This window comes from Bos taurus, chromosome 15, assembly GCF_002263795.3.
Source record: "Bos taurus isolate L1 Dominette 01449 registration number 42190680 breed Hereford chromosome 15, ARS-UCD2.0, whole genome shotgun sequence".
NCBI classification, from domain to species: domain Eukaryota; kingdom Metazoa; phylum Chordata; class Mammalia; order Artiodactyla; family Bovidae; genus Bos; species Bos taurus.
Genome location: NC_037342.1, coordinates 48,436,371 through 48,461,910, shown reverse-complemented (window position 1 = coordinate 48,461,910; position 25,540 = coordinate 48,436,371). Strand labels below are relative to the sequence as shown.

Here is a 25,540-nt window from a genome sequence, read left to right as displayed (position 1 = left end):
AGAGTGTGAAGTCAAGTGGGCTTTAGAAAGGATCACTAAAAACAAAGCTAGTGGAGGTGGTGGAATCCCAGTTGAGCTAGGATTCAAATCTTAAAAGATGATGCAGTTAAAGTGCTGCACTCAATATGCCAGCAAATTTGGAAAACTCAGCAGTGACCATGGGACTGGAAAAGATCAGTTTTCATTCCAATCCCAAAGAAAGGCAAAGCCAAAGAATGTTCAAACACAATTGCACTCATTTCACATGCTAGCAAAGCAATTCTCAAAGTTCCCTAAGCTAGGCTTCAACAGAACATGAACCAAGAATTTCCAGATGTTCAAGCTAGATTTAGAAAAGGCAGAGGAACCAGAGATCAACTTGCCAATATCCACTGTATCATAGCAAAAGCAAGAAAATTCCAGAAAAACACCTACTTCTGCTTCATTGACTATGTTAAAGCCATTGACTGTGTGGATCACAACAAACGGTACAAAATTCTTAAGGATACAGGAATACCAGACCACCTGACCTGCCTTCTGAGAAATCTGTATGCAGGTCAAGAAGCAACTATTAGAATCAGACATGGAACAATGGACTTGTTCCAATAGGGAAAGGAATACATCAAGGCTGTATGGTGTCACCCTGATCATTTAACTTATATGCAGAGTACATCATGTGCAATGCCAGGCTGGATGAAGCACAAGCCAGAATTAAGATTGCCTGGAGAAATATCAATAATCTCAGATATGCAGATGACACCACCTATATGGCAGAAAGCAAAGAGGAACTAAAGAGCCTCTTGATGAAAGTGAAAAAAGAGAGTGAAAATATTGGCTTAAAACTCAACATTCAAAAAATGAAGATCATGGCACCTGGTCCCATCATTTCATGGCAAATAGATAGGGAAACATTGGAAACAGTTTTATATTTTATTTTCTTGGACTCCAAAATCACTGCTGATGGTGACTGCAGCCGTGAAATTAAAAGATACTTTCTCTTTGTAGGATAAGATATGACAAACTACACAATGTATTACAAAACAGAAACATGACTGTGCAAAGATCCATATAGTCAAAGCTATGGTTTTTCCATTTGTCATGTATCAATGTGAGAGTTGGATCATAAAGAAGACTAAGCACTGAAGAATTGATGCTTTTGAACTGTGGTGTTGGAGAAGACTCTTGAGAGTCCCTTGGACTGCAAGGAGATCAAGCCAGTCAATTTTAGAAGAAATCAATCCTGAATATTCATTGGAAGAACTGATGCAGAAACTGAACCTCCAATACTTTGGCCCTCTGATGTGAAGAACTGACTCATTAGAAAAGAGCCTTTTGCTGGTAAAGACTGAAGACAAGAGGAGAAAGGGATGACAGAGGATGAGATGTTTTGATGGGATCACCAACTTGATGGACATGAGCAAACTCCAGGAATTGCTGATGGACAGGGAAGTCTGGCGTGCTGCAGTCCATGGGATCACAAAGAGTTAGACATGACTGAGGGACTGAACAACAGCAACAATTGTGAATAGACCTAATTAATTTTAATCAATTTTTTGCTATCTTTTTTATCCAAAATATTCAATGTTTATAGACTCTATTTAATATTTTACAGTTTTTATGTTGCTGATATTGGTATTATTGATTTTATATTATTTTAATGTGTATCAGTATTTTATAAAAAGCAGACATCTATAAAGAGACATATCTATAAATAGATGTGATTAAAATTTTTTAAATATAGATTTACAAGTAGATATTAGAAAATCAGATATGGCCAGAATTACAGCTATGTGTTGGGTTAACATGTTGAAATATTGGGTTGGCTAAAAAGTTCATTTGGATTTTTTCATACAATCTGATGAAAAACCTAATGATTCTTTTGGCCCACCTAATAATATTAAAGTGTGGCATGGTCTTCAGAATTTATCTTGAATCAACTGCTGTTTTTTGTCATTCCTTATCTATGCAGGTTTAAGTGTTGTTAGAGAGAATGTTCTATGTTTTAAAGTAGAAGTTAAAGTCGCTTGGTGGTGTCGGATGGAATTCTCTAAGCTAGAATACTAGAGTGGGTAACATTTCCCTTCTCCAGGGGATCTTACCAACCCAGAGATCAAAGCCAGGTCTCCTGCATGGCAGGTGGATTCTTTACCAGCTGACCCATAATGGAAGCCCAAGAATATTGGCGTGGGTAATCCCAAAGAAAGGCAATGCCAAAGAATGCTCAAACTACAGCACAATTGCACTCATCCCACACGCTAGTAAAACGATGCTCAAAATTCTCCAAACCAAGCTTCAGCAATACGTGAACCATGAACTTCGAGATGTTCAAGCTGGTTTTAGAAAAGGCAGAGGAACCAGAGATCAAATTGCCAACATCCACTGGATCATCAAGAAAGCAAGAGAGTTCCAGAAATACATCTATTTCTTCTTTAATGACTATGCCAAAGCCTTTGACTGTGTGGACCACAATAAACTGGGGAAGATTCTTAAAGAGATGGGAATACCAGACCACCTGACCTGCCTCTTGAGAAACCTATATGCAGGTCAGGAAGCAACAGTTAGAACTGGACATGGAACAACAGACTGGTTCCAAATCAGGAAAGGAATATCTCAAGGCTGTAAGGTGACAACCTTGCTTATTTAACTTATATGAAGAGTACATTATGAGAAACGCTGGGCTGGAAGAAGCACAAGCTGGAATCAAGATTCCTGGGAGATATATCAATAACCTCAGATATGCAAATGACACTACCCTTATGGTAGAAAGTGAAGAGGAACTAAAAAGCCTGTTGATGAAAGTGAAAGAGGAGAGTGAAAAAGTTGGCTTAAAGCTCAACATTCAGAAAATGAAGATCATGGCATCTGGTCCCATCACTTCATGGGAAATAGATGGGGAAACAGTGGAAACAGTGTCAGACTTTATTTTGGGGGGGCTCCAAAATCACTACAGATGGTGATTGCAGCCATGAAATTAAAAAATGCTTACTCCTTGGAAGGAAAGTTATGACCAACCTATATAGCACATTAAAAAGCAGAGGCATCACATTGCCAACAGAGATCCATTTAGTCAAGGCTATGGTTTTTCCAGTAGTCATGTATGGATGTGAGAGTTGGACTGTGAAGAAAGCTGAGCGCTGAAGAACTGATGAACTTTTGAACAGTAGCGTTGGAGAAGACTCTTGAGAGTCCCTTGGACTGCAAGGAGATACAATCAGTCCATTCTAAAGGAGATCAGTCCTGGGTGTTCAGTGGAAGGACTGATACTAAAGCTGAAACTCCAAAACTTTGGCCACCTCATGCGAAGAGTTGACTCATTAGAAAAGACTCTGATGCTGGGAGGGATTGGGGGCAGCAGGAGAAGGGGAAGACAGAGGATGAGATGGCTGGATGGCATCACCAACTCGATGGACATGAGTTTGAGTGAACTCTGGGAGTTGGTGACGGACAGGGAGGCCTGGCGTGCTGCAATTCATGGGGTAGCAAAGAGTCGGACATGACTGAGCGACTGAACTGAACTGAACCTATCCCTTCTCCAGAGGATCTTCCCGACCCAGGAATCTAAATAGGGTCTCCTGCATTGCAGGCAGATTCTTTACCAACTGAGTTAGGAGGGAAGCCCCAAGAGAAAGTGAAAGTCACTCAGTCATGTCCAACTCTTTGTGACCCCATGGACTATATAGTCCATGGAATTCTCCAGGGCAGAATACTGGAGTGGGTAGCCTTTCCCTTTTCCAGGGAATCTTACCAACCCAGGGATTGAACCCAGGTCTCCTGCATTGGCGGCAGATTCTTTACCAGCTGAGCCACAAGAGAAGCCCAGTCTAAAATCAGAAGAATAATGGCAACCACTTAAAATACGAACCTAAATGAATTTTACTTCTTCTAATAATAGTAAGCTAATGTTTTAAGTATTTTATGATTTGAAAATATCCCCTTCAATATGACCATCTGGGATTTAAAGTATTTTTTGAACATAGAAGTTTGTACAATATCTATCTTTTATCATATTGAAATTTCTACTTAGAACTAACCTAAATTCTCTTTAGAAAGATCCACTGTGACCAAGATATTTGGGGTATACAAATATTGTTAATACATAGTCACAGATTTGTTTGTTCTTCACTCCATAGATGATTAGGTTGATAAAAGGTCAACTACAGGTAAAGCTTAGATAAAAGGATATGAACATATGGCAGTATGTAAAAACCAAACCTGTGTGTGAAGAAAGAAAAGGCAAGGAGATAGAGCTGTAGGAAGACACAAATGTGGGTGATGAATATATTAAAGGCTTTGAATCTTGCCTACTTCAGGAAAAATTGAAAGATAGTAATAAAGATTTGAGTAAAAAACAACATAAAGATTATGTAAAATCCTAAGACACAGAAGGCAACAAATAGACCATGTATCTTGTTGATCCTTACATCTTCTGTAACCAGCTTCACAATGGCCATGTGCTCACAATAAGCATGGGAGATGAATGCTGTTCAGTAGAATTTATCAATATTTGATAAGCTCTGTGCATAGTGGTATAAGAATAGTAGCCCTGAGTGTCACCCCAACTCTAATGTGAGTCAAGGATTGTTGGGAGAAGACATTGGCATGTCTCAAGAAGTTACAGATGGCCACATAGTGATCTAGGGCCATCACCAGTAAGACACCTGATTTACTTCCCTGGAATGAATGAAGAAGCCACATTTGTAGAAGACAGGTTTCAAAAGAAATTTCTGTCAACTGAAACCAGAAGATGCCTAACACTGGGGAGAATAAAGTGCTAAGTGCATGCCTGTGGCTCCCAACATGGCTAATATATATATATATATATATATATATATATATATATATAGAGAGAGAGAGAGAGAGAGAGAGAGAGAGAGAGAGAGAGAGAGAGTCTGTTTTTATATTTGATTATCACTGTAATTAGGAAATTCCCAATCACAGCCACAAGGTACATAACACAGAATGAACCCCGATCTAACAGTGCGCTGACTCCAGGCCAAGAATCCCAATGAGTGTTAGTACAGAGGGCATTCAGACTGAGCCATTGGATATGAAATATGAGCATAATGACTTGTTTAGTAGATTTAAGAAGTGATATGGTACTTAGCAGAAGGAGCAGCATGGTGTGTCATCTTCTAATTCCTGTCAAAAAGTGATGAATTAAAGAGAAGAAGAAATTCATTTATTTTAGCTGAACATACTTAAGATTAGGGTTATACTTCCCTTGTAGCTCAGTCTTTAAAGAGTCTGCCTACAATGTGGGAGACCTGAGTTCGATCCCTGGTTCAGGAAGATCCCCTGGAGAAGGAAATGGCAACTCACTCCAGTATTCTTGCCTGGAGAGTCCCATGGACAGAGGAGCCTGGCAGGCTGCAGTCCTTGGGGTCACTAAGAGTCGGACACGACTGAGCGACTTCACTTTCACTTTTCACTTTCATGCATTGGAGAAGGAAATGGCAACCCACTCCAGTGTTCTTGCCTGGAGAATCCCAGGGATGGGGGAGCCTGGTGGGCTGCCGCCTATGGGGTCGCACAGAGTCGGACATGACTAAAGCGACTTAGCAGCAGCAGCAAATCCAAACTACAAACACCCACAAATATTCTCCCTCTATGAATTCTCTGACATTCCCTCATTGAGCTCAAGTCCTCCACTGATAGAGAACTCTGTTTCCTGAGATAGCTTGCCACGTGGCAAGAACTCCAAATATCACATAGGCTGTCTTTACATTGAGTACCAAAATGTCTCCTTCTTAATTTTTCATAAAAATCCAGAATCCATCTTCCAGAAAATACCATCAACCATGGATCATGATGATTTATTGAATGGGATCTGAAATTAGTCAAGAGAGTTTAAATCCTGGATGCCACTACTTACTTTGCAAAATCTACAGCCAGTTATAGAACTTAACTTCAAATTGTCTCCATTTTTTTGTTGCTAAAACAATGCTCACAGATTGAAATACATTCTAATGTGATTACAAGGAATCAATGACTTAGTTCATGTAAATAATTTGTAAAATATATAGGAGAATGTATTTTTCTGTCACTAAATGCCAAATGCTAATCCATAGAAGTTCATCCTCTCTTTCCCATAACTTTAGATACCTGATGAGCATGTCACATGAATGACTTCAAGGGCCTCCTTCCCCGTGAATCTTTCCTGGCCTAAATGGGTATTATTTGCTAACCTGTTAACAAATAAGCTTTTCATCCATTTATCTGCCCAGAATATTTTCTAGAGGTCCTCCCAGTTGTCAACCTCATTAAAATGTAACACCCATTATGTCATTAACTGATTTAGAAACCTTCTGGAAATCAGGAGACTCAGTCTTCCTAGGTTTGAACACTCAACTGAACTGTAAGATTCTACAGATATTTTAAAATCATCTTGGCTTTTTATTGGATCACATGGTATTTGTGTTCTCCATTTCCCAACACTCAGTGCAGAGTTTCAAGCCCAAAGACTTACCAATTATCACCTGTGGTAATACCCATAGAAGTAATAGAGTCAGAAACTTTTTGCTGCTTCAGCTAGTAAAGATGAATATTTCATAGTACATGGTGTACCTGGACAATTCGTTTCACAAATTCCTGGTGAGTTCTTAGGTTCACCTGTGAACAGGGTGAAAAAAAGAAAAGCATCTTATGGTTCAGAATATACAAGATTCATTTTCAGTGTTTGTGTCTCTAAAAAAGAAATTCTTAAACTTTGCTTTCACTTTGGAACTGGGAACCAAAATGATCCCCCTTTTAAAATTTTCTAAAAGAAGACAGTGCCCCAGGAGAGGACAAAACAAGTCAATGGTACTTATTTATAAAAATAATAAACCAATATAGGAACATAAAAACATCTTGAGATATACAGACTACTCAGTATAGACCTGCTGACCGAGAAAAAAGGAATATTTCTGTAATTTAATTCCAATCTGAGAAGCACTCATTTTTAAGTTTTGGACCCATGAAAAGGGATGACTTGGGAAATTTCACCTCAGAACCCTCAATCATCTGTTGTTTTCTGAGAATCTTCCATGTGAATTTGTTGAAACGAGTCGTTCCTGTATTCAAACCAGCCCTCATCCAATTGCCTCAGTTATGTTCAGAATTATCATGAAATGTTGATATACATTTTCAAGGATTTTAAGATCATTTGCAATATCTATAGTAACTTCCCATTGGGATCTATTGTTCATGGCAGGTATTTATTTAGTTGAGTTAAGGCACAAAAGAGTGTGCCTTAGATAAAGGATTTTAAGATTTAGTAGCTAGAAGATAAAGGGGGAAACCTCCCGTTCTCTATTTCATACAAAGAAAAGTCTCACAAGACTGTATTATTTGTGTTTACCTGGGGGCCAGTGTGATTTTTCTTGAAGTCACACTGGATTTGTTCTGTGTAATTGGGTCTGGCCATGTTTCATAGTCCTGTTCTGTTTCCATTGACAAACGCTCTGACCCCATCTTATCCATAATCCGTCCTTGAAATAGTGTAGCATTGAGGACATTTACATGTGAGGCTAGCTCACCCTGCATTAGAGAGCTGGTTGTGTGCATCTTTTCCCAGCTGGGCCCATGGTGATTCAGGTCAGCTGATTGATATCAGCGAACAGGAAAAAAACAATGTGTATCACAGTGTCAACCACCCACCAAAGTAACAGAGTTGCCCTTAGAAATAACTACATTCAAAGGCTTTTGCCACTTTAACAAGAATTTAAATTTTTAATTTTTACTCAAATATTTTAAAATAAGATTTTGCTTCTCATTACTTATTTTGGTGGAAATATGTCCCTTTGTCCTTAGTATTTTTACAAAAGTGGGTTAGAGGCGTAAACATTTAGACATGAGGCCTTTCTAAGTATTAAATTTGTTTTTATGTGAAAGTAAGTGATCTGAATCTTTGTGGTTTTCCCTCTTACCGCAGCACTGTATAGGGATATGCATTGAAAAAGCAGTTGGTCTCAGGGGTTGAACAAATAGACAAAGCAATTAATAAATGACAAATGTTACATGGGAATCTGACTTTAATAGAAAAGGATTAGTATACCAAAAATAACGTGAAGGTAGGAAAAACAGCAGTGGGAAGCACAGTGCATCAATGAGAGAGGAGGCATGCAGAGGATGGGTAGTGTGTGCAGTAAATGGTCACGTTAATGTTAACAGGTCAGTCTGTCAAGTCTTTCCTTAAACGTTTCCTCCTCCTACAGGTAAAGGCCCTAAAATAATCCAGGAATTCTAATACTATCAGAAGATAATGTAAAAATTAATGGCAACTGTTTAAGAACAATGCAAGCCCTGACTTAAACATTATTGTATATTACCCTCTAACAGCTCAGGAGACACTATCTCAGGAATGATTCCACAGAAGATCATAGTTTTGTGACTTACTTAAGTTTTCAGAGTTAATGGAGTCAAGATGGACTGGCTGAGTTCATCTCAAATAGTCTTGTCAAAGTCCATCTAGGCTCTTATTGTGAGAAATTGTTTGATTATAATGTTTCTGTATGCAGATGAATGATAGTTGTTCGCCTCTGGATTTGGCTGAAAACAGCAAATTTGGAACCATAAAATATCAAGCATCAAAAGTCAAATGATTTCACTTACTCTGACATAAAAACTGTTCTGGAACAGTTTTATAATGGTTCTTTACTATGATAGGATGGACATTTTAAGGCTGATATTAGTGTTTATTTCATATACAAGAGAGTGTAGAATTAGTGCCTTCCTGATGTCTCCTCATATTTTGTTTTTTTGAGAATTCTAATATAGTCTTTCGGCAATTTTAGAAATTATACATAGAAATGGAGATGGAAGACCAAATGTTATCTCAATTTTTATTGACGTATAACTCACATATAACACTACGGTGTACAATTTAGTGATTTGATATTTAAATGCATTGTGAAATGACCTCCATGATAAATCTAGTAATCATCTGTCCCCATATAAAATTATTAAAGTGCTACTGATTATATTCCTTACACTCTATATTACATCCCATGACTTTATTCATTTATAACTGGATGTTTCTATTTCATTATTCCCTTTATCTATTTCATCCAACCCCCTAATCCATCTCCTCTGGCAACCACCAGTTTGTTCTCTGTATCTATGAGTGAGTCTGTTATTGTTCTGTTCTGTTTGTACATTTCTGATGCTTTTTTGATTCCACATATGAATGAAATTATACAGCAGATATCTGTCTCTCTGACTGTATTTCATCTAGCATAATATTCTCTGGGTCCAGCCATGTTGTCACAATTAGCAAGACTGCATTTTTTTTTTTTTTTTGTCTGTATCTTTACACTGTTTAAGTGTAAGGATATAGCTTAGTATGAAAGCAAAATGGACCTGCTCACTAAATCCCAAAAGAGGCTGATTTTCCCATCAAACCAGGATGATATGAATGTCAGGACAACTTTCCCTGACAACTTTCCCAAGTTGTCAGGACAACTTTGGAGTACATACCATGCCAAGAGGGTCAACACAAAAGATCTGAAGCCTATGGACGGTTCTCTACCAAGAAGAAGAAGAGGGAGGAGACATGCCAAATATTATTATTCCCAAACTGAACATTTAGCTGAGGAACTGCAAATAGCCAGAAGGGTCAATGTATTTTGCTACCTTACCTGAAAGCCTCCACCAAGTGACAGAAGAAGCAATTCTTGCCACTGATGGCTGAAAAATCACCATCATCAGATCTCTTCCTCTATCTGAAGTCAATCCTACCAGAAAATACCCAGGGCCTACTAGAAATGTTGTCTCTTGTGGAGTCCTGAGTAACAAAACCCATAAAAATATTAATGCCAATTACAAATTCACGAAACTGAAGCACAGTGTAAATTTACCATTATGCCACTCTTCTCTACCATAATACTTATCATATGGTAGGTGTTGGATAATCCAGTGAATTAAAAGATAACCTTAGAGGGCTCAGAAAAATGATTGATATGTAAAATATAACCCCTGAGTTTTCATGTTTTTCATCACTCCTGAGTAACTCTGAAAATTCATTGAAATTTTAAACATCATAATCTCATCATATCCATAAAATTTGTTTTTATTTTGTTTTTGGTAAAGAACATGTTAAGATACACTTTCTCTGATTTTTTATGACCGACATCTTCAAGAAACAAGAGTAGACAACTTGTTTTCACTGAGTACCTAGACACTATAGAACACTAATACTTGGGTGTATTTAAATTCTGTGATAAATGCATAATTTTTGAATTATCTGGAGAAGACTTCTTAGAGGAGGAACCTCATCCAGAGTCTAAAAGGAAAAAAAGAAAAAAGAAAAGGAAGTAAAATATTGTTCATTATTTTGCACTTTCTACACTTCTCATTCTTACTACCCTGATAGGATCCATAATCCTATTCATTGATAGTTTTCATGGGCTCTGAAGATGTGAGAACTAGCTGTCACCCTGGCAGATTTCATAAGACAACTTTTGATAAAACTTAAGCATCTCAAATTACATGCTTTTGTTTTATTTTTATTTGAAGTAACACAGATGGGAAAACAGTGGAAACAGTGTTAGATTTTATTTTTGGAGGCTCCAAAATCACTGCAGATGGTGATTGTAGCCATGAAATTAAAAGACGCTTACCCCTTGGAAGGAAAGTTATGACCAACCTAGATAGCACATTAAAAAGCAGAGACATTACTTTGCCAACAAAGGTCTGTCTAGGCAAGGTTATGGTTTTTCCAGTAATCATGTATGGATGTCAGAGTTGGACTGTGAAGAAAGCTGAGTGCTGAAGAATTGGTGCTTTTGAACTGTGGTGTTGGAGAAGACTCTTGAGAGTCCCTTGGACTGCAAGGAGATCCAACCAGTCCATCCTAAAAGAGATCAGTCCTGGGTGTTCATTGGACTGACTGATGCTGAGGCTGAAACTCCAATATTTTGGCCACCTCATGCGAAGAGTTGACTCGTTGGAAAATACCCTGATTCTGGGAGGGATTGGGGGCAAGAGGAGAAGGGGACAGCAGAGGATGAGATGGCTGGATGGCATCACTGACTCGATGGATGTGAGTCTGAGTGAACTCCAGGAGTTGGTGATGGACAGTGAGGCCTGGCGCGTTGCAATTCATGGGGTCACAAAGAGTCGGACATGACTGAGCGACTGAACTGAACTGATGGTACAAAGAGGAAACAACAAAACTATAAATTATGGTGAATTTTAAGAAGAGAACATTTTTACCACATGAATGCGAATCTGCTTGGTTTTTGCACCATAGACAAGTGGATTGAGAAATGGAGGGACCAGCAAGTAAATGCTAGAAAAGAGGATGTGGATGTAAGGGGGGATGTGAGAACCAAACCTATGTGCAAAGAAAGAGAAGAAGGCAAGGAGGTAGAATTGGAGGAAGACACAGATGTGAGCGATGCAAGTATTGAATGCTTTCAACCTAGCCTCCTTCTGGGGCAAACGAAAAACTGTGGTAAATATCTGTACATAGGACAATGAGATGCATATGAGGTCAAACCCAGCAACAGTGAAAGCCACAAACAAACCATAGATTTTGTTGACCCTGGCATCTTCTGCAGCCAGTTTCACAATGGCCATATGCTCACAGTAGCAGTGGGAGATAACTTTTGTATGAAAAAAGTGCAGCTGGTGTTTTATCAGTACTAGGCTGGGGGTCACAAAAATGGTAGCCCTGAGTGTTACCATAGCTGCTATTTGGGTGACTAGCTGGGGGGTGAAGATGGAAGCATGTCTCAGTGGATAACAGATGGCCACATAGCGGTCCAGGGCCATGGCCAGGAGGAAGCCTGACTCAAAGCCTTCAAATGTGTGAATGAGCCACATTTGAAGCAGGCAAGAGTCAAAATATATCTCTGGTATATGAAACCAGAAGATTCCAAGCATTTTGGGCACAATGCTGGTGCTAAGAGCAATATCTGTGACTCCTAGCATGCCCAGGAAAATGTACATGGGTTCATGGAGGCTGGGCTCCGATTTGATGATGATCAGAAGCAAGGCATTTCCAATTACAGCAGTGAGATACATGGCACAGAATGGAATCCCAATCCAGCACTGCACAGACTCCAGGCCTGGGATCCCTATTAGCATGAACACAGAAGGCATGAAGACTGTGATGTTGGAAATGGACATAGTGTCTTTGCATTTCCAGATGCAAACAAATTAGTCTGTGCTATTGTACTATCTATTTTTATGCCAAGTCTTCAGATTTTCTGATTTTAGCTGAACTCTGAGATCATATCATCCATCTCCTTCATATAAGTGAAGGGAAAATACAGATTCACAAGCCACATCACTGTTTAGGAAGTCCATCCACAAACACTACACCACAATAAGACGTTATGTTCATGGCCAGCCAACCTCAGTAGCACCAACCAAATCACATGGGTAATGGAATAAATTGCTGACTTGTTTTTTTCTTTCCAGACCTGTGGACAAAGAAAAAATAATAGACTTGTTCATTTTGTTTGTAGATTGCATTTTAATCAGTTTGATGAATCCCTCCATACTGTACATTCTAGCTACTGCTCAATCACTCTATTATTCTCAGTTGTCTTTAAGTCAGGAACAGTTTGCGTGAACAGATTCTCAGACTCTGATTAGTATTTTATTTTAAATGGCTCCTTGTGAAAGAAAAATAGAGATAAAAACAGTTGACATCAATGAGCATAATGTACTTAGTTATTTATATTATCTCTTCTGTATAAGACTGGATGATTTTTCAAAAGAATGTAAAGAGTTAGAAAAGACCATTCAGATTCACATATTTGTGGCAATCCTGGTCAAAGTTCTTTGCTACTTTCTACATTTCTCATAAAGCTGTGTTATATTTTGCTTATATTTCTTCAGCTGAAATCATTAAAATTAGTTGTGTGCTCAAAATAGTTGAAGTTCTATAATACACATTAGTGCAGAAGGAGGAATCTCTGGGACTCAAGAAAATCAGCAGCAGAAATGATTGGGACAGGAGGGCTCATTCTTGACTACAACATATGAGAAAATGAGTAAATGCGTAACATAGCCGAATTGAGGCTAATGTCTTGCGTTTACCCTGGTCAGAGCTCCCATAAGCATGAGATTTGTCCACTTTAGGTTCATTAACTCTTAATGCAGTATGGATAACTTGGAAGAGGAGTCTTTTTTTTTTTTTTTTTGTTCAAGCAAAGTATATTAATTAGAAAATAAAGGATGAAAGGACAGGATTTTTAAAAAGAGTCAGATGTAAAGCTAGTTACTTTATGTCAGCAAGCTCCTAAGGTATCATCTAACCATATACTTAACATCAATAAACATACCAGTAAATGCTAGGACAGCTGTGATTTATGTTGCTAAACATCAAGTGAAAGAATGATGTCAGTCGGGCCATTTTATGGCAGAAACCATGTATTTGCTGACAAATAGCTGGAATAGACTTAATGAATTAACTACTTTGATTTTGGCAAGTTTTATCCCCAATGCTTCAGAGAAGGCAATGGCACCCCACTCCAGTGCTCTGCCTGGAAAATCCCATGGATGGAGGAGCCTGGTAGGTTGCAGTCCATGGGGCTGCTAAGAGTCGGACACAACTGAGCGACTTCACTTTCACTTTTCACTTTCATGCATTGGAGAAGGAAATGGCAACCCACTCCAGTGTTCTTGCCTGGAGAATCCCAGGGATGGGGGAGCCTGGTGGGGTCACACAGAGTCGGACACGACTGAGGTGACTTAGCAGCAGCAGCAGCAGCAGCATCCCCAATGCTTAGTTCAGTGACTCTCCAACCCATAGATGGCCGACTCCTTTCTAATAAGGGTAAAGGAGTCTAATAAGGGTAAAGGGATCATTTTCTTCAGAAATGATCAAAATGAGAATAGGACTCCTTTAAGTATAAACATAGTATCTGACTTTTTCAAAGGTAAAGAACTGTCATGTGACCATCACATGATAGTATGGACAGTGGGATGACAGGCGGGTATACATAAGTGAGTGCAGGACTGATGGGATGCAGTGATTATTGTGAAAAAGCTGATAATGGAATATTATGAAAGTTAATTTAGAAATAGGAGGACTTACTTGTCAATAGCTATTGGAACGCGTTGCTGCTCTTGCCTGACACCTGAAAAGTACTGTTTGTTCTTCACCCACGAGTTCTCATTGCTCAATTCTTTCTTCCACCTGAGACGGAAGAAAGTCTCATGCCCTCGTGTTCTGTTCTGCAGTTCCTCTTATATCTGTCCCCTCTACATCAGCACAAAGTCACTGTCATGCGTTCTAATCGATTTGGTGCTGGGGCCATATGTAACATGTGAAAAACCGGAATATTTCTTCATATTTTATTTTCACTCTGGATACAGACACTCTTCTTCTCCATTTCTGCCTGAGATGATGTTTGTGTGCTCATTGCCCAACCAAACTCTGAGCAAAGTCTGAGTTATTCTTGGGTACAGCGTAAATTTATTGATTCAAATTGGGGAGGAAAATTGCTAGCCACCAATTTTAATACCCCCTAATAAATGTTTGGAGAAAGCAGAGTTGGGAACTTGGAATCAGGGATTTATTAGCCACTAGAGTAACCACAAGGGACCCAACAGATTTTAATTAATTCCTCTTGGGTTCATTCACATGTAATATTCCCTGAAATCATTTCTATAACTTGCAGATAAGATACCTTCTCACTCCCCTCTTTTCTCTCACAGGCTAAAAACAAAAAAAATTATATATTTACAAGTTTTCTTTCAGTTAGTTGACTTTCTTTCTGATGTTCTCATCTGCAAATTAACCTCAAGTCCACTTAAATGTAGACATGTTGATATTCTTATAGATTATACACCAAAGGTTTTATAAAATATGAATGATATTTCCTGTGCTGTAATTTATGTCTTTGTGCTTTTTCACTTTATAACTGGTACTTGGTGCCTCTTCATCTCCTTCACTTATTCCACCCTCATCCATTTTATACTCCCTACAGTTCTATCCTGGATCCTTTTCAGCCTCAAACTATGCAAACATGTTTGCAATCCTATCTACTTGAGATAATTTATTTAACACCTTCATTATGCCAACTCATATAACAATTTCTCCAGCTGAGATGTTCTCACTCAGTCCAGGTTCATAGGGCCAAAATTTCATATTGAAATTTTAGTTCATACTATGATAAACTGTTCCTGGGCATGTCATTTAACTCCAAGATGGGTTAAAAAAAAAGTTATTTCCAACTTTACTGTAATATTTGCAAATATCTTCATGCCTAGGTCTATACCTATCTAGATTTTGGGGGTGGTTAAGGAGTGGTTAGGCTACCGGATATGTTTTAAAGGATCATAAATTCTAATTTGTTTACCAAAAGTACAGATATGCATTCATTATCAAACACACACCAATCCAGCAGTCTTGGTCTTCAGCAGAGTAAAACCAATTAGACTTATTTTCTGGTCAGATAGACTGGTGTTAAGCAGAGACTCATTTTATAATTATCCTCTTAAAGAATCATTTGGATATGATCATTACATGACCATAATTAGAGGAAACAGAGGTCAATAAATGGTGTTCTTATGAATATCAAAGGAGAAAATGGTCTATATAATTTCCTGATACTCTTCATATTTCATTTTTAAATTGGACTTGAATTTAACGATATTTAATTATTTTATGATATTCCTCATTATATGATTGGTTAAAGAATGTGTTTTTGAGTTGCCTAGTTTTTAATCTGGATTCTGCCACTTACTATTTCTGTGGTATGAGGGATATTTGTTGTCCATGTTTCCATTTTTGTAGCTGCACCATGTAAGAAAAACTAGCAGTGGCTTCATATCTTTTTCTATAGATTAAATTATCTTAATCTATGTAAATCACATAGTATAGTATACTATATGGAGCTTTTTTCAAATTTATGACTTCTAGAAGGAAATGGCAACCCACTCCAGTGTTCTTGCCTGGCAAATCCCAGCCTGGTGGGCTGCCGTCTATGGGGTTGCACAGAGTCGGACACAACTGAAGCAACTTAGCAGCAGCAGCAGCAGCATTGTGATATTACTGAACCTAAAAATCAGAATATATAGGCATTGTGAATTTTGGCTGTGTGATTCACAGACTTTTATCAGATTTGGTGGGAAAGTAATGACTACAATAAATTTTAAGTACTTTTTGAGCAAATTCTACCAGAAACTGTGCTTACTGCTTTATACGAATCATGTAATCTTTAAGCCATCAAAGCTAAACTGTTTTATATTCTATTTACAAACGAAAAAAACTAAATTCAAACAGGTCAAGTCACTAGCAACATTCCATAGATATTAATAGTGAAAAAATTAGATTTTGGACTTAAGTCTGATTCAACTGTTTAACACAAAATTGCAGACTTGTTTTGGCAAGAACAATTTTTCACTGTGTGGCTTTGAAAAATTTACGTAAATTCTCTTAGATTCTTGATTTGTATAATGAGATTAATAATAGTATCTAATTTATGGGATTATCATGGGGATTACCAGTATTTACTACTGTGGAATGTTGTTTCAACTACATTGAAAATGTAAGGACTAAGCTATTAAAAATATCCTATTCCATTTTTATGATTTCACTGAATTGAGTACTTTTAAAGACAGATATTTGAAAAATGGGAAAAAATACATTGAGTAAAGTATACAAAAGCAGAAAATATACATATATAAATGATGCCACATGTCACCTTTTACACTTAACTTTTGTTATAAGGACTTCCCTGGTGGCTCAGATGGTAAAGCATCTGCCTACAATACGGGAGACCCAGGTTCGATCCCTGGGTTGGGAAGATCCTCTGGAGAAGGAAATGGCAACCCACTCCAGTACTCTTGCCTGGATAATCCCATGGACGGAGGAGCATTGTAGGCTACAGTCCATGGGGTCGCAAAGAGTCGGACACGACTGAGCGACTTCACTTTGTTATAAGACAGTAACCCCTCTTAACTGATGATTATCATTCAAGACTGAATGATATATGCGGGTATTCACTGTAGTTTGTGGAAAGTCAAAATCATCTAGAGGGAAAAATATAAAAGCTGAGTCATACAGGCCCTGCCTGAGGGGACTGCATCACTTTATTTCTTCTCTATGTACCTTCCTGTTGATAAGGAGCCAGTCTACTACTAAATTGGAGAAGGAAATGGCAACCCACTCCAGTATTCTGGCCTGGAAGACTCCATGGACTGGGGAGCCTGGCGGCCTGCAGCCCATGGAGTGGCGAAGAGTCAGAGGTAGCTGAGGACACACACCCTGCTACTACATAATTCAGGTGAACAAATCCACTCTCTCTGCCATGCTTCAGGAGTAAGCAAGCATGTGTGCACTTGCTCCTCAAGAGCAGAGTCCAGGCTTCCCACAGCCATCCTGTTAGTCCCACCAGCCCTCCAGCCAGCCAAAGAGACTTGTCTTTCTCCTGGTGTCAGACTTCAGGGCTGCAGTTGGCAGTGCCCAATATATGACTCAAACCACTCACTCCCCAGGGAGGGCTTCTGCCCACTTAATCCCCCTCCATGTCCCTTACAGTGGCACAGGTCCTGACTTCATTTCATGTGTCCTCTCTTATTACCCACTTCCATGTTTCCATGCAATTTTTCTTAAAGCCTCAATAGCTACAAGAGTCTTTCTACCAGTCTGCAGTTAATTTTCAGCAAGAATTGCTCCACATGTAGATATATTTTTGATTTCTTTGTGGGAGAGAGGTGAATTTTATTTTCTCCCACTCCACCATCTTGATAGGAATCCTCCATTAGTATATTTAAAAAAAATTATAAAAATTGCAAATATAAAGAGTAAACAGACTATTATAATGAACTTTCATCTACCCATCAACCAGCTTCAACAAGTTTTCATTGTTATATTAACAATATACCATTCTCATACCTTTCCATAATTTCACCCACTGTGCAACCCAATTATTATTGTTATTATCTTTTTATCATTATTGTCTAGAGGTTTACAAGTAATTTTGACATACACTAAAGTGCACAAGGCTTAGTTTAGCTATACCATTTTGACAAATGGGTACATGCATGTAACTTATATAAACATAACATAGATCATGTATATCTTCCCAGAGATTTCATTATATGTTTCCCCAGTCATTTTCTCACCTCTACATCCATCAGAAGTAACCACTGTTCTGATTTTCTTTATATTAAGTTAGTTATACTTATTCTAAAGCTTTATATAAATGAAATAATACAATTCATACTCTTGTGTCTTGATTCTTTTTACTTACAAAACATGTAACTAAATTACATGTACCAGGAAACAAACAAACAAACAAAATTCCTAGTACTTATCTACCTATTTCCAGGGAGAAAAACAAATGAATAAAATATTCAAGGATTCAACAGTAAAATGATGTCCTCACAGGAAAAAAAAAAAAGACATACCCAGATGCCATACTTCTTTCTGTAGTATACTTCAGAGTAATGGTATATATCTATTATCAGGAGGAAGGAGTTGAGCTATGTCTCTTCATCTACTAAAGTTTATAGTTCACTCACAAGAAATCATAAACTGTATAATTTTCCCATTTGAAAGTCTAATATCCAGGCAATAGCTCTGATCCAAGTTCCTGTGTTTTCAGAGTATCCTCTGAGATACCACACCCCTCTTTTTAGACAGTGTCGAACAATGCTCCTGAGAACTTCCTTGGTTTTGATGCTATAAACAATGCGGTTGGCCACAGGTGGGAAGAAAAGGTAGACACTGGCCATGACAGTCTGGAGGAATAGAGGTAAATGGTGCCCAAAGCGATGTATCAGGGAAAGAATGATTATGGGCACATAGTACACAGGCACAGCTGAGTGTGTGACACACAGGTGTTCAGAGCCCTCCACCGTCCTGCCCCAGAAGCAATACCCAGTACTGTATGAAGAATCAGCATGCAAGAAATCACTATCAGCAATGAGTCTAGCCCAAATGTAAAGGAAATGACAAAGAGACCCAAGATGCTATTGGGGTGGGTATCTCCACAGGGCAGCTTGATCAGATCTGAGTGGAGGCAGTAAGAGTGTGTGAGGGTATTGTGGCTGCAGAAGAGCAGACGCTTCAGGAGAAGAAGCAGTGGGAACACGAGCACCACACTGTGAAAGGCAATGGTGACACCCATCCTGCTGATGCGGAGAATTGTCAGAATGATGGTATATCGCAGTGGGCTGTATATGGCCACAAAGTGATCTACAGACATGGCCAGTAGGACGCCTGATTCCATGAGGGTAAAAGAATGCATGGAAAATATCTGTAGCAGACAACCACCAAAACTTATATTATTAATGCCAAAGAGGAAAATGCCCAACAACAGTGGGCCCGGAAACAGAGACACCAAGTTCCACAAAGACCAACATGGCCAGAAAGAAGTACACGGGTTGGTGCAAAGCAGGATCAAACCGGACGATGTGAAGAATGATGCCATTTCCTAGGAAAATGATAGTGTACATCAGGCAGAATGGTATAGATACCCAGATGTGCTCTGCTTCAAGCCCTGGGATCCAACAGGAGTGAATGTTGCAGGTGTGAACTCAGTGGAACTATTGTAAATGTCATGATGGGACTTCATCCGAGGATGCTGAGAAGCACAGGGACACTGGAAAATAAGTTGTTAGTTATTATGCATCAAATCCTGAGCTCCTGACAGTCATACTGAGGGTATTTTCTTACAAAAGAGATGGAAAGCTTATTTCTAAAACAAGAGCATATGCAAACCACAGTATATGGAAGATAAATCTGACTAGATGTGTGGAAGAGTGGCCCTACATGAACTACAAACTAAACACTTCTTTGTTTAATAGAAATCTGTGCATTAATAGAAATATCAAGCAGGATTATTTATAGCGGTGAAAGGCAATGGTAATAAGCATAGAGATGACAGCTTCACATGGAAATTGATAACTGAAGGATCTGTTAGGTTTCTGTAGTTTGAGCAAGATTGAATTAGTAGCAAAATTAATGCAAGAAAATAATAAAGATAATTCATAGTTCTTTTAATAGACTTATGGCCTTGGGAAAGTCACTTAAGTTATCTGAGATCCAACATTGTGATATAAACACTGTAATAATAATAATACAACATAATATATGCTGTTTACTATTATATTTGGGTTATTTGGAACATACTAAATGATTCAGATGATAAAGAATCTGCCTGTGATACAGAAGACCTGGGTTTGATACCTGGGTCAAGAAGATCCCCTGGAGAAACGAACGGTTACCCACCCCAAATTCTTGCCTGGAGAATTCCATGGACAGTCCATGGGGTCACAAAGAATTAGACACAACTGAGTGACTAACACTTTCAGTTTTTAAATATTCAACACATAAATTAAAACAATTTAATATATTAGAAAAGAGGGACAGTTTCTTCCAGTTCTTAATATTTTCCAATGTCTTTTTTTAAATTTACCATTTCATTCCTTCTCCACCTGCTATCCATGGACAACAGGGAGCGCTTCTCTGTATTTTGCAGGAGGGTCAGTGTCTCTTGTTGAAATCTGGGATCCAAGTTGAGAATATCACCAAAGCTATCAGGATATCACAAGCTGAGTGTGATGGTGGTACTAGGGCTCAGGACCAGGGTTCTTTATCTAGGAACAAGTTTATACACACTAAAATTCTTCTCACTTGTAACAGAGCCTTGTGTATTAAGATAGCGGTCAAAGATAGATTTCAGGATTGGCTCAAGGATGGGTGTGGTGAGTGAGGATGAAGTCTTTCTCTCCTATTGAGCTAGCACTTTTTGTAAAGTATAACCACTCGAATGACGGTAAATGTTTACCAATCACTTCTCTGAATAAAAATGCCTTGACCTGTACCCATTGCCAACTTCTTTGAATACTCCCATGCTGAGCAATTTCAAGCAACCAACATGGTACCACTGAACGCAGAGCCGATATGTGATATGTTTGTAACCAGCTTCCTCAAACTGGTACAAACCAGAACCAGCACAACATTGGGCTTAACTACAGCTGGTCCCACATATCAGGTGGAACTGAGAGCAGGCACATCAATCCATGCATCCCTCTCCTGCTGTTTCCTTCCCACTGGGCTGTGGATATATTTGCTGCTGCTGCTGCTAAGTCACTTCAGACGTGTCTGACTCTGTGCGACCCCTTGGACTGCAGCCCATCAGGCTCCTCCGTCCATAGGATTTTTCCAGGCAAGAGTACTGGAGTGGTCTCCCTTTGCCTTCTCCTTGGGTATAGTTGCTACCTCTCCTAATATGTGCTTAATTGATTGGCAGGGGAGGCAAGATGAGTCAGGACTCTTCCAGGAGCAATTAGCCAAGATGACTATTCTTAGAAACATCAACTATGTATTTCAATATGTACTTAATTGGGCTTACATTACATTGAATTTATAGATCATTTCAAAGAGAATTATTAACCTAATAATGAACAATATACAATGAGCAAAGGCCCCTTCAAACATTCCAAGACAACAGTTCAGAGATGAATTTAGGAGAGAAGCACAGACAACAATATCCTAATTCCTTTCTAGCATCTACAAACACCCAAACCCTCAAGCTGAAAGTTTCTTTAACATTGAAATATTTATTCAAGTGTTTTTTCTTAATTCTTATCATATTTCATACATTCTAGATGTGAAATTGGCATTTTCTTATTTCTCCACTGCTGTAATCAAGTAAGAAACCTTGTGTTTTAAGATTTATGCCACTTAAACAAATATTTTGTCATCATGCTGGAATCTGTTTATTCTCTTCCTGCCCTTCATTCCTTGAAGAGCTTTCCACTGAACCAGAAGTGTCTTTGTTGCAACTCTTGTCAAGATTTTATTTAATGTCATTTTCTGTGAAGTCATTTTTCTATAGATTATTGGCAGTAGGGCTAGATTCAGTTTGGTGACTTGAGTTTTTAGTGTCTATATTCATAACAGTTATTATCATGCTCCAAATTAAAAATTAAATGCTAAATCCCTTATATGATGTATTTATTTAATTATCAAACCAATAAGAAAGATACTAAAATATCATCCCTAAAATATACTCCCTTACTGAAATTAAAACAAATATAATATATGTCAAATCATAATTCAGGACTTCAAAGGTCAAGGAAACATCCTTTCATTTCTTATGTTGACTACTATATATAGGTGTGTTACAGAAAAAGAGGAAAAACAACTGGAAATTTTGCAAATATTCAAAAGAATGCCTCAAAGCTTTTATTTAGTTATTTAAGTGTAAAATTGAAAAAAGTGTGTAAGTGTTAGTTGGTTAGTCATCTCTGACTCTTTTTGCCCCATGGACTGTAGCCTACCAGGCTCCTCTGTCCATGGGCTTCTCCAGGCAAGAATACTGGAGTGAGTAGCCATTCCCTTCTCCAGGGGATCTTCCCTATCCAGGGAAGGAACCCAGGTATCCTGCATTGCAGGCAGATTCTTTACTGTCTGAGCCACAAGGGAAGCCCCAAGTAATGTCAAATTTCATATTCTCATGACAGGATATTAGGTCTTGAAAAAGCAGAGACTATAAAAATGTTTAATAAAAAAGAAAGAATTAGGTGAAATCTAGACACAAGTGTCTGCCTCCAATGCGGGAGACCTGGGTTCGATCCCTGGGTTGGGAAGATCCCCTGGAGAAGGAAATGTTAACCCACTCCAGTATTCTTGCCTGGAGAATCCCATGGACGGAGAAGCCTGGTAGACTACAGTCTACAGGGTCACAAAGAGTCAGACACAACTGAGTGACTTCACTCACTCACTCAGACACAATTTATAGATAATTACATTTGGTGTGTTTAAAGCCTTTTTTATACAAGATTCTGGGTAAATATTCTGATCTTTAATTGCCTTTGTTTTTTTTTGTTTTTTTTTTCGGCCTGGGTATAAACCTTTCCAATCTTCTAGTCCCTCCATGAAATCTTCATTGATGATTTGGGCCTAAAATCCCCAATATGTAGAAAAATTGACTCAAAATATACCATGTACCTATTTTTTATAGTGGACTTTATAGGATATTAGTGAATTAGAAAATATCTGATTTCAGAACTCATGTTTTAGCTTAAGAAGTGGGTACAGACAAAAATAACTATAATATGGTGGCTTCATGCTATTCATCCAAGTATTTGCTGACTTTAGCAGGAATGTTTTGTATTTCAGCTGAATTTATTTTATCAGAATTTCAGCAGAATGTTTATAAAAAGTGTACAGCCTCTCACCACTCCTACTCCCCCGATCTATACAGGAAAAGCCCGTCTGGGTTGAGTCCTAAAATATGTTTCTCTTGTTCACTGTTATCTTTATGTGTCCTTAAGAATAAGTTAAAAGACATGATAATAGAATGTTTAGCTTGGAGAATTGAAAATGACATTAATTTAAAATATTGTTTTTTAAACTCTTTAAGAACTTTAGGAAAAATGCACTGGCATTGCCATTTTTGGGCAGATCCTAACAGTTTTTGGTGTGTTTTAATGTTTTTGTGAATTTCATTTATTCCCATTCCTCACTGAAACAGACTTTTAGGCAGTGAGTGTTTTATTCAGAAATAACCAATATTTAGCCTTTTTTTTTTTTTTTTAACAACATATGCTGATGGGGGAGAAAAATAAAATCACTCGGTCCTGAATCTGTTTGGTCCTTACTCCATAGATAATGGGGTTGAGCATTGGGGGCACCACCACGTAGAGGTTTGCTACTAAGATATGGATGTGATGAGGAATGGTTTTACCCCCAAAGCGATGGGCAGTAAATGAAAAGAATGCTGGAGCATAGAACATAAGTATGACACAGATGTGGGAACCACATGTGCTAAGGGCCTTAAATCTCCCAGTCCAGGAAGGTATCTGAAACACTGTGCAAAGGATCATTGTGTAGGACATAATGATGAGCATTATATCCAGTCCTGTAGACAGCAGGGCCACAGTCAAGCCATAAATGACGTTGATATTGATATTGTCACAAGCCAATCTGGCAATGCCCATGTGCTCACAGTAGGAATGGGGAATGATGTTTCTCCCACAGTATAAAAGTCGATGTACCAGAAAGACGAATGGAAAACATACGATAAAGCTCCTGACCACAGCTGCTATGCCAATCTTCCCAATGGCTGAGGAGGTTAAGATCGCAGTGTATCTCAGTGGATAACAGATGGCCACATAGCGGTCAAATGCCATGGCCAGGAGAATAGCAGATTCTGCCACAAAGATGAAATGTATGAAGAACATCTGGGATACACAGCTACCAAAGGATATACTCGTGGAGTGGAACCAGAAGATGGCCAGCATCTTGGGGGCTGTGGATGTGGCGAGCAGGACATCTGCTAAAGCCAACATGGAAAGGAAGAGATACATGGGCTCATGGAGATGCTGCTCAGTCACAATTAGGAAGATCAAGAAGAGGTTACCTACAAGAGCAACAATGTACATAACACAGATGGGGATGGAGATCCAGGTGTGCACATCTTCTAGTCCTGGGATTCCAATTAGGAAGTACCACATATCCTGAGGACTGGTGTAATTGTAAGAGGAAGGAGCCATCTGTGACTGCTTATTCCAGACCCAGGACCTTCAGGGAAAGACCATAGGGCTGAGCTCAGGTTCATGTGCACCACTTTAGTCCCTGTGATGTCTGATCAGATTTCTTTTCTCATCTGTTATTATGAAAGGACAGCAAGATAGATTAACTAGCCTAAAATTGCACTCTTGATTCCCTCCATGGAATAACTGAATCTTGTATCTTGAAAAAGATATCAGTTAATATTTAGTAAAAGTGTAATATGTGTCATAATACTTTACATATATTAACTTATTAAGTTTTCACCTTAACCTGTTGAAAATACCTTTATGATAATCCATAACATGGCTGTTGTTATCCCTATAAGATGGAAAAAAAAAATTTCCAAAGCTTTTAGACTCTTGCTCTAGGTCCCACTGGATTTAAAATCAGCCAAAGTGAATTTGAAAGCTTTGAACTAAAACACCATCTAACACAATCTATCAAAATAAAACTAGTTACAAAAACATGTTATCAAAATATTCACTGATCATGTCTCTGAGTAAAATAGACAGATGTTAAATTGAAGTATACAGCTTATGGAGGAGGGAAGGAACTAGAGTTTGACAAAATAGGTTTCAAGGTATATGCCCTCTTCAACATTAACGAACCAACAGCTTGATGCTAAGCCCTATGCCAGGCACTGAGGATACACAAGTGAATCAGAGTGATCCTGATCCTTCAATACATTTCTTAAAATTGCAGGATGCACATTGAAAACTCAAACTATGTACAATGCCAGACTGAGTTGGCTTCTTAGATGGACTTGCCTAGCATTTGGTAAAGGAAAAAATATATTCTATCTCACTTCTATCACTGTTTGAAAATTAGACTATATATTTTGTATTTCTAAATATCACCACAGCAGCAAACCACAATGATTTCACATTATAAAGCAAGAGTCCACAGTTCTTCAGAAAAAGAGAAGGACTTATTTGTTTATTGATCAAATTTATTTGATTTGTTTATTGACTTATTTATTGATTGATCAAAATTTTCTTTAGTTCCAAAGGAGGGTCGATAGAAACAACGAAGATGCTGAGTCAAAAGGCAGGCTGGGAGACACAGTATGTGTGTGTGTTTGTGTGTGTATAC

The 25,540-nt window shown here is 38.3% G+C and overlaps 2 protein-coding genes and 2 pseudogenes across 2 annotated transcripts; all 4 read right to left on the bottom strand.

Moving 5' to 3' along the window:
• OR52A35P (olfactory receptor family 52 subfamily A member 35, pseudogene) lies at positions 4,046 to 4,778 on the bottom strand (annotated as a pseudogene).
• OR52A1C (olfactory receptor family 52 subfamily A member 1C) lies at positions 11,152 to 12,090 on the bottom strand. The gene has a single exon (NM_001389959.1). The coding sequence runs from the start codon at positions 12,088 to 12,090 to the stop codon at positions 11,152 to 11,154; it is 939 nt and encodes a 312-aa protein (NP_001376888.1).
• Positions 18,550 to 19,431, bottom strand: OR51A61P (olfactory receptor family 51 subfamily A member 61, pseudogene; annotated as a pseudogene).
• OR52Z1 (olfactory receptor family 52 subfamily Z member 1) lies at positions 23,470 to 24,429 on the bottom strand. Its single transcript, NM_001390580.1, has one exon. It carries the CDS (start codon positions 24,427 to 24,429, stop codon positions 23,470 to 23,472), a length of 960 nt encoding a protein of 319 aa, NP_001377509.1.
• Between the last annotated feature and the right edge of the window lie 1,111 nt (positions 24,430 to 25,540).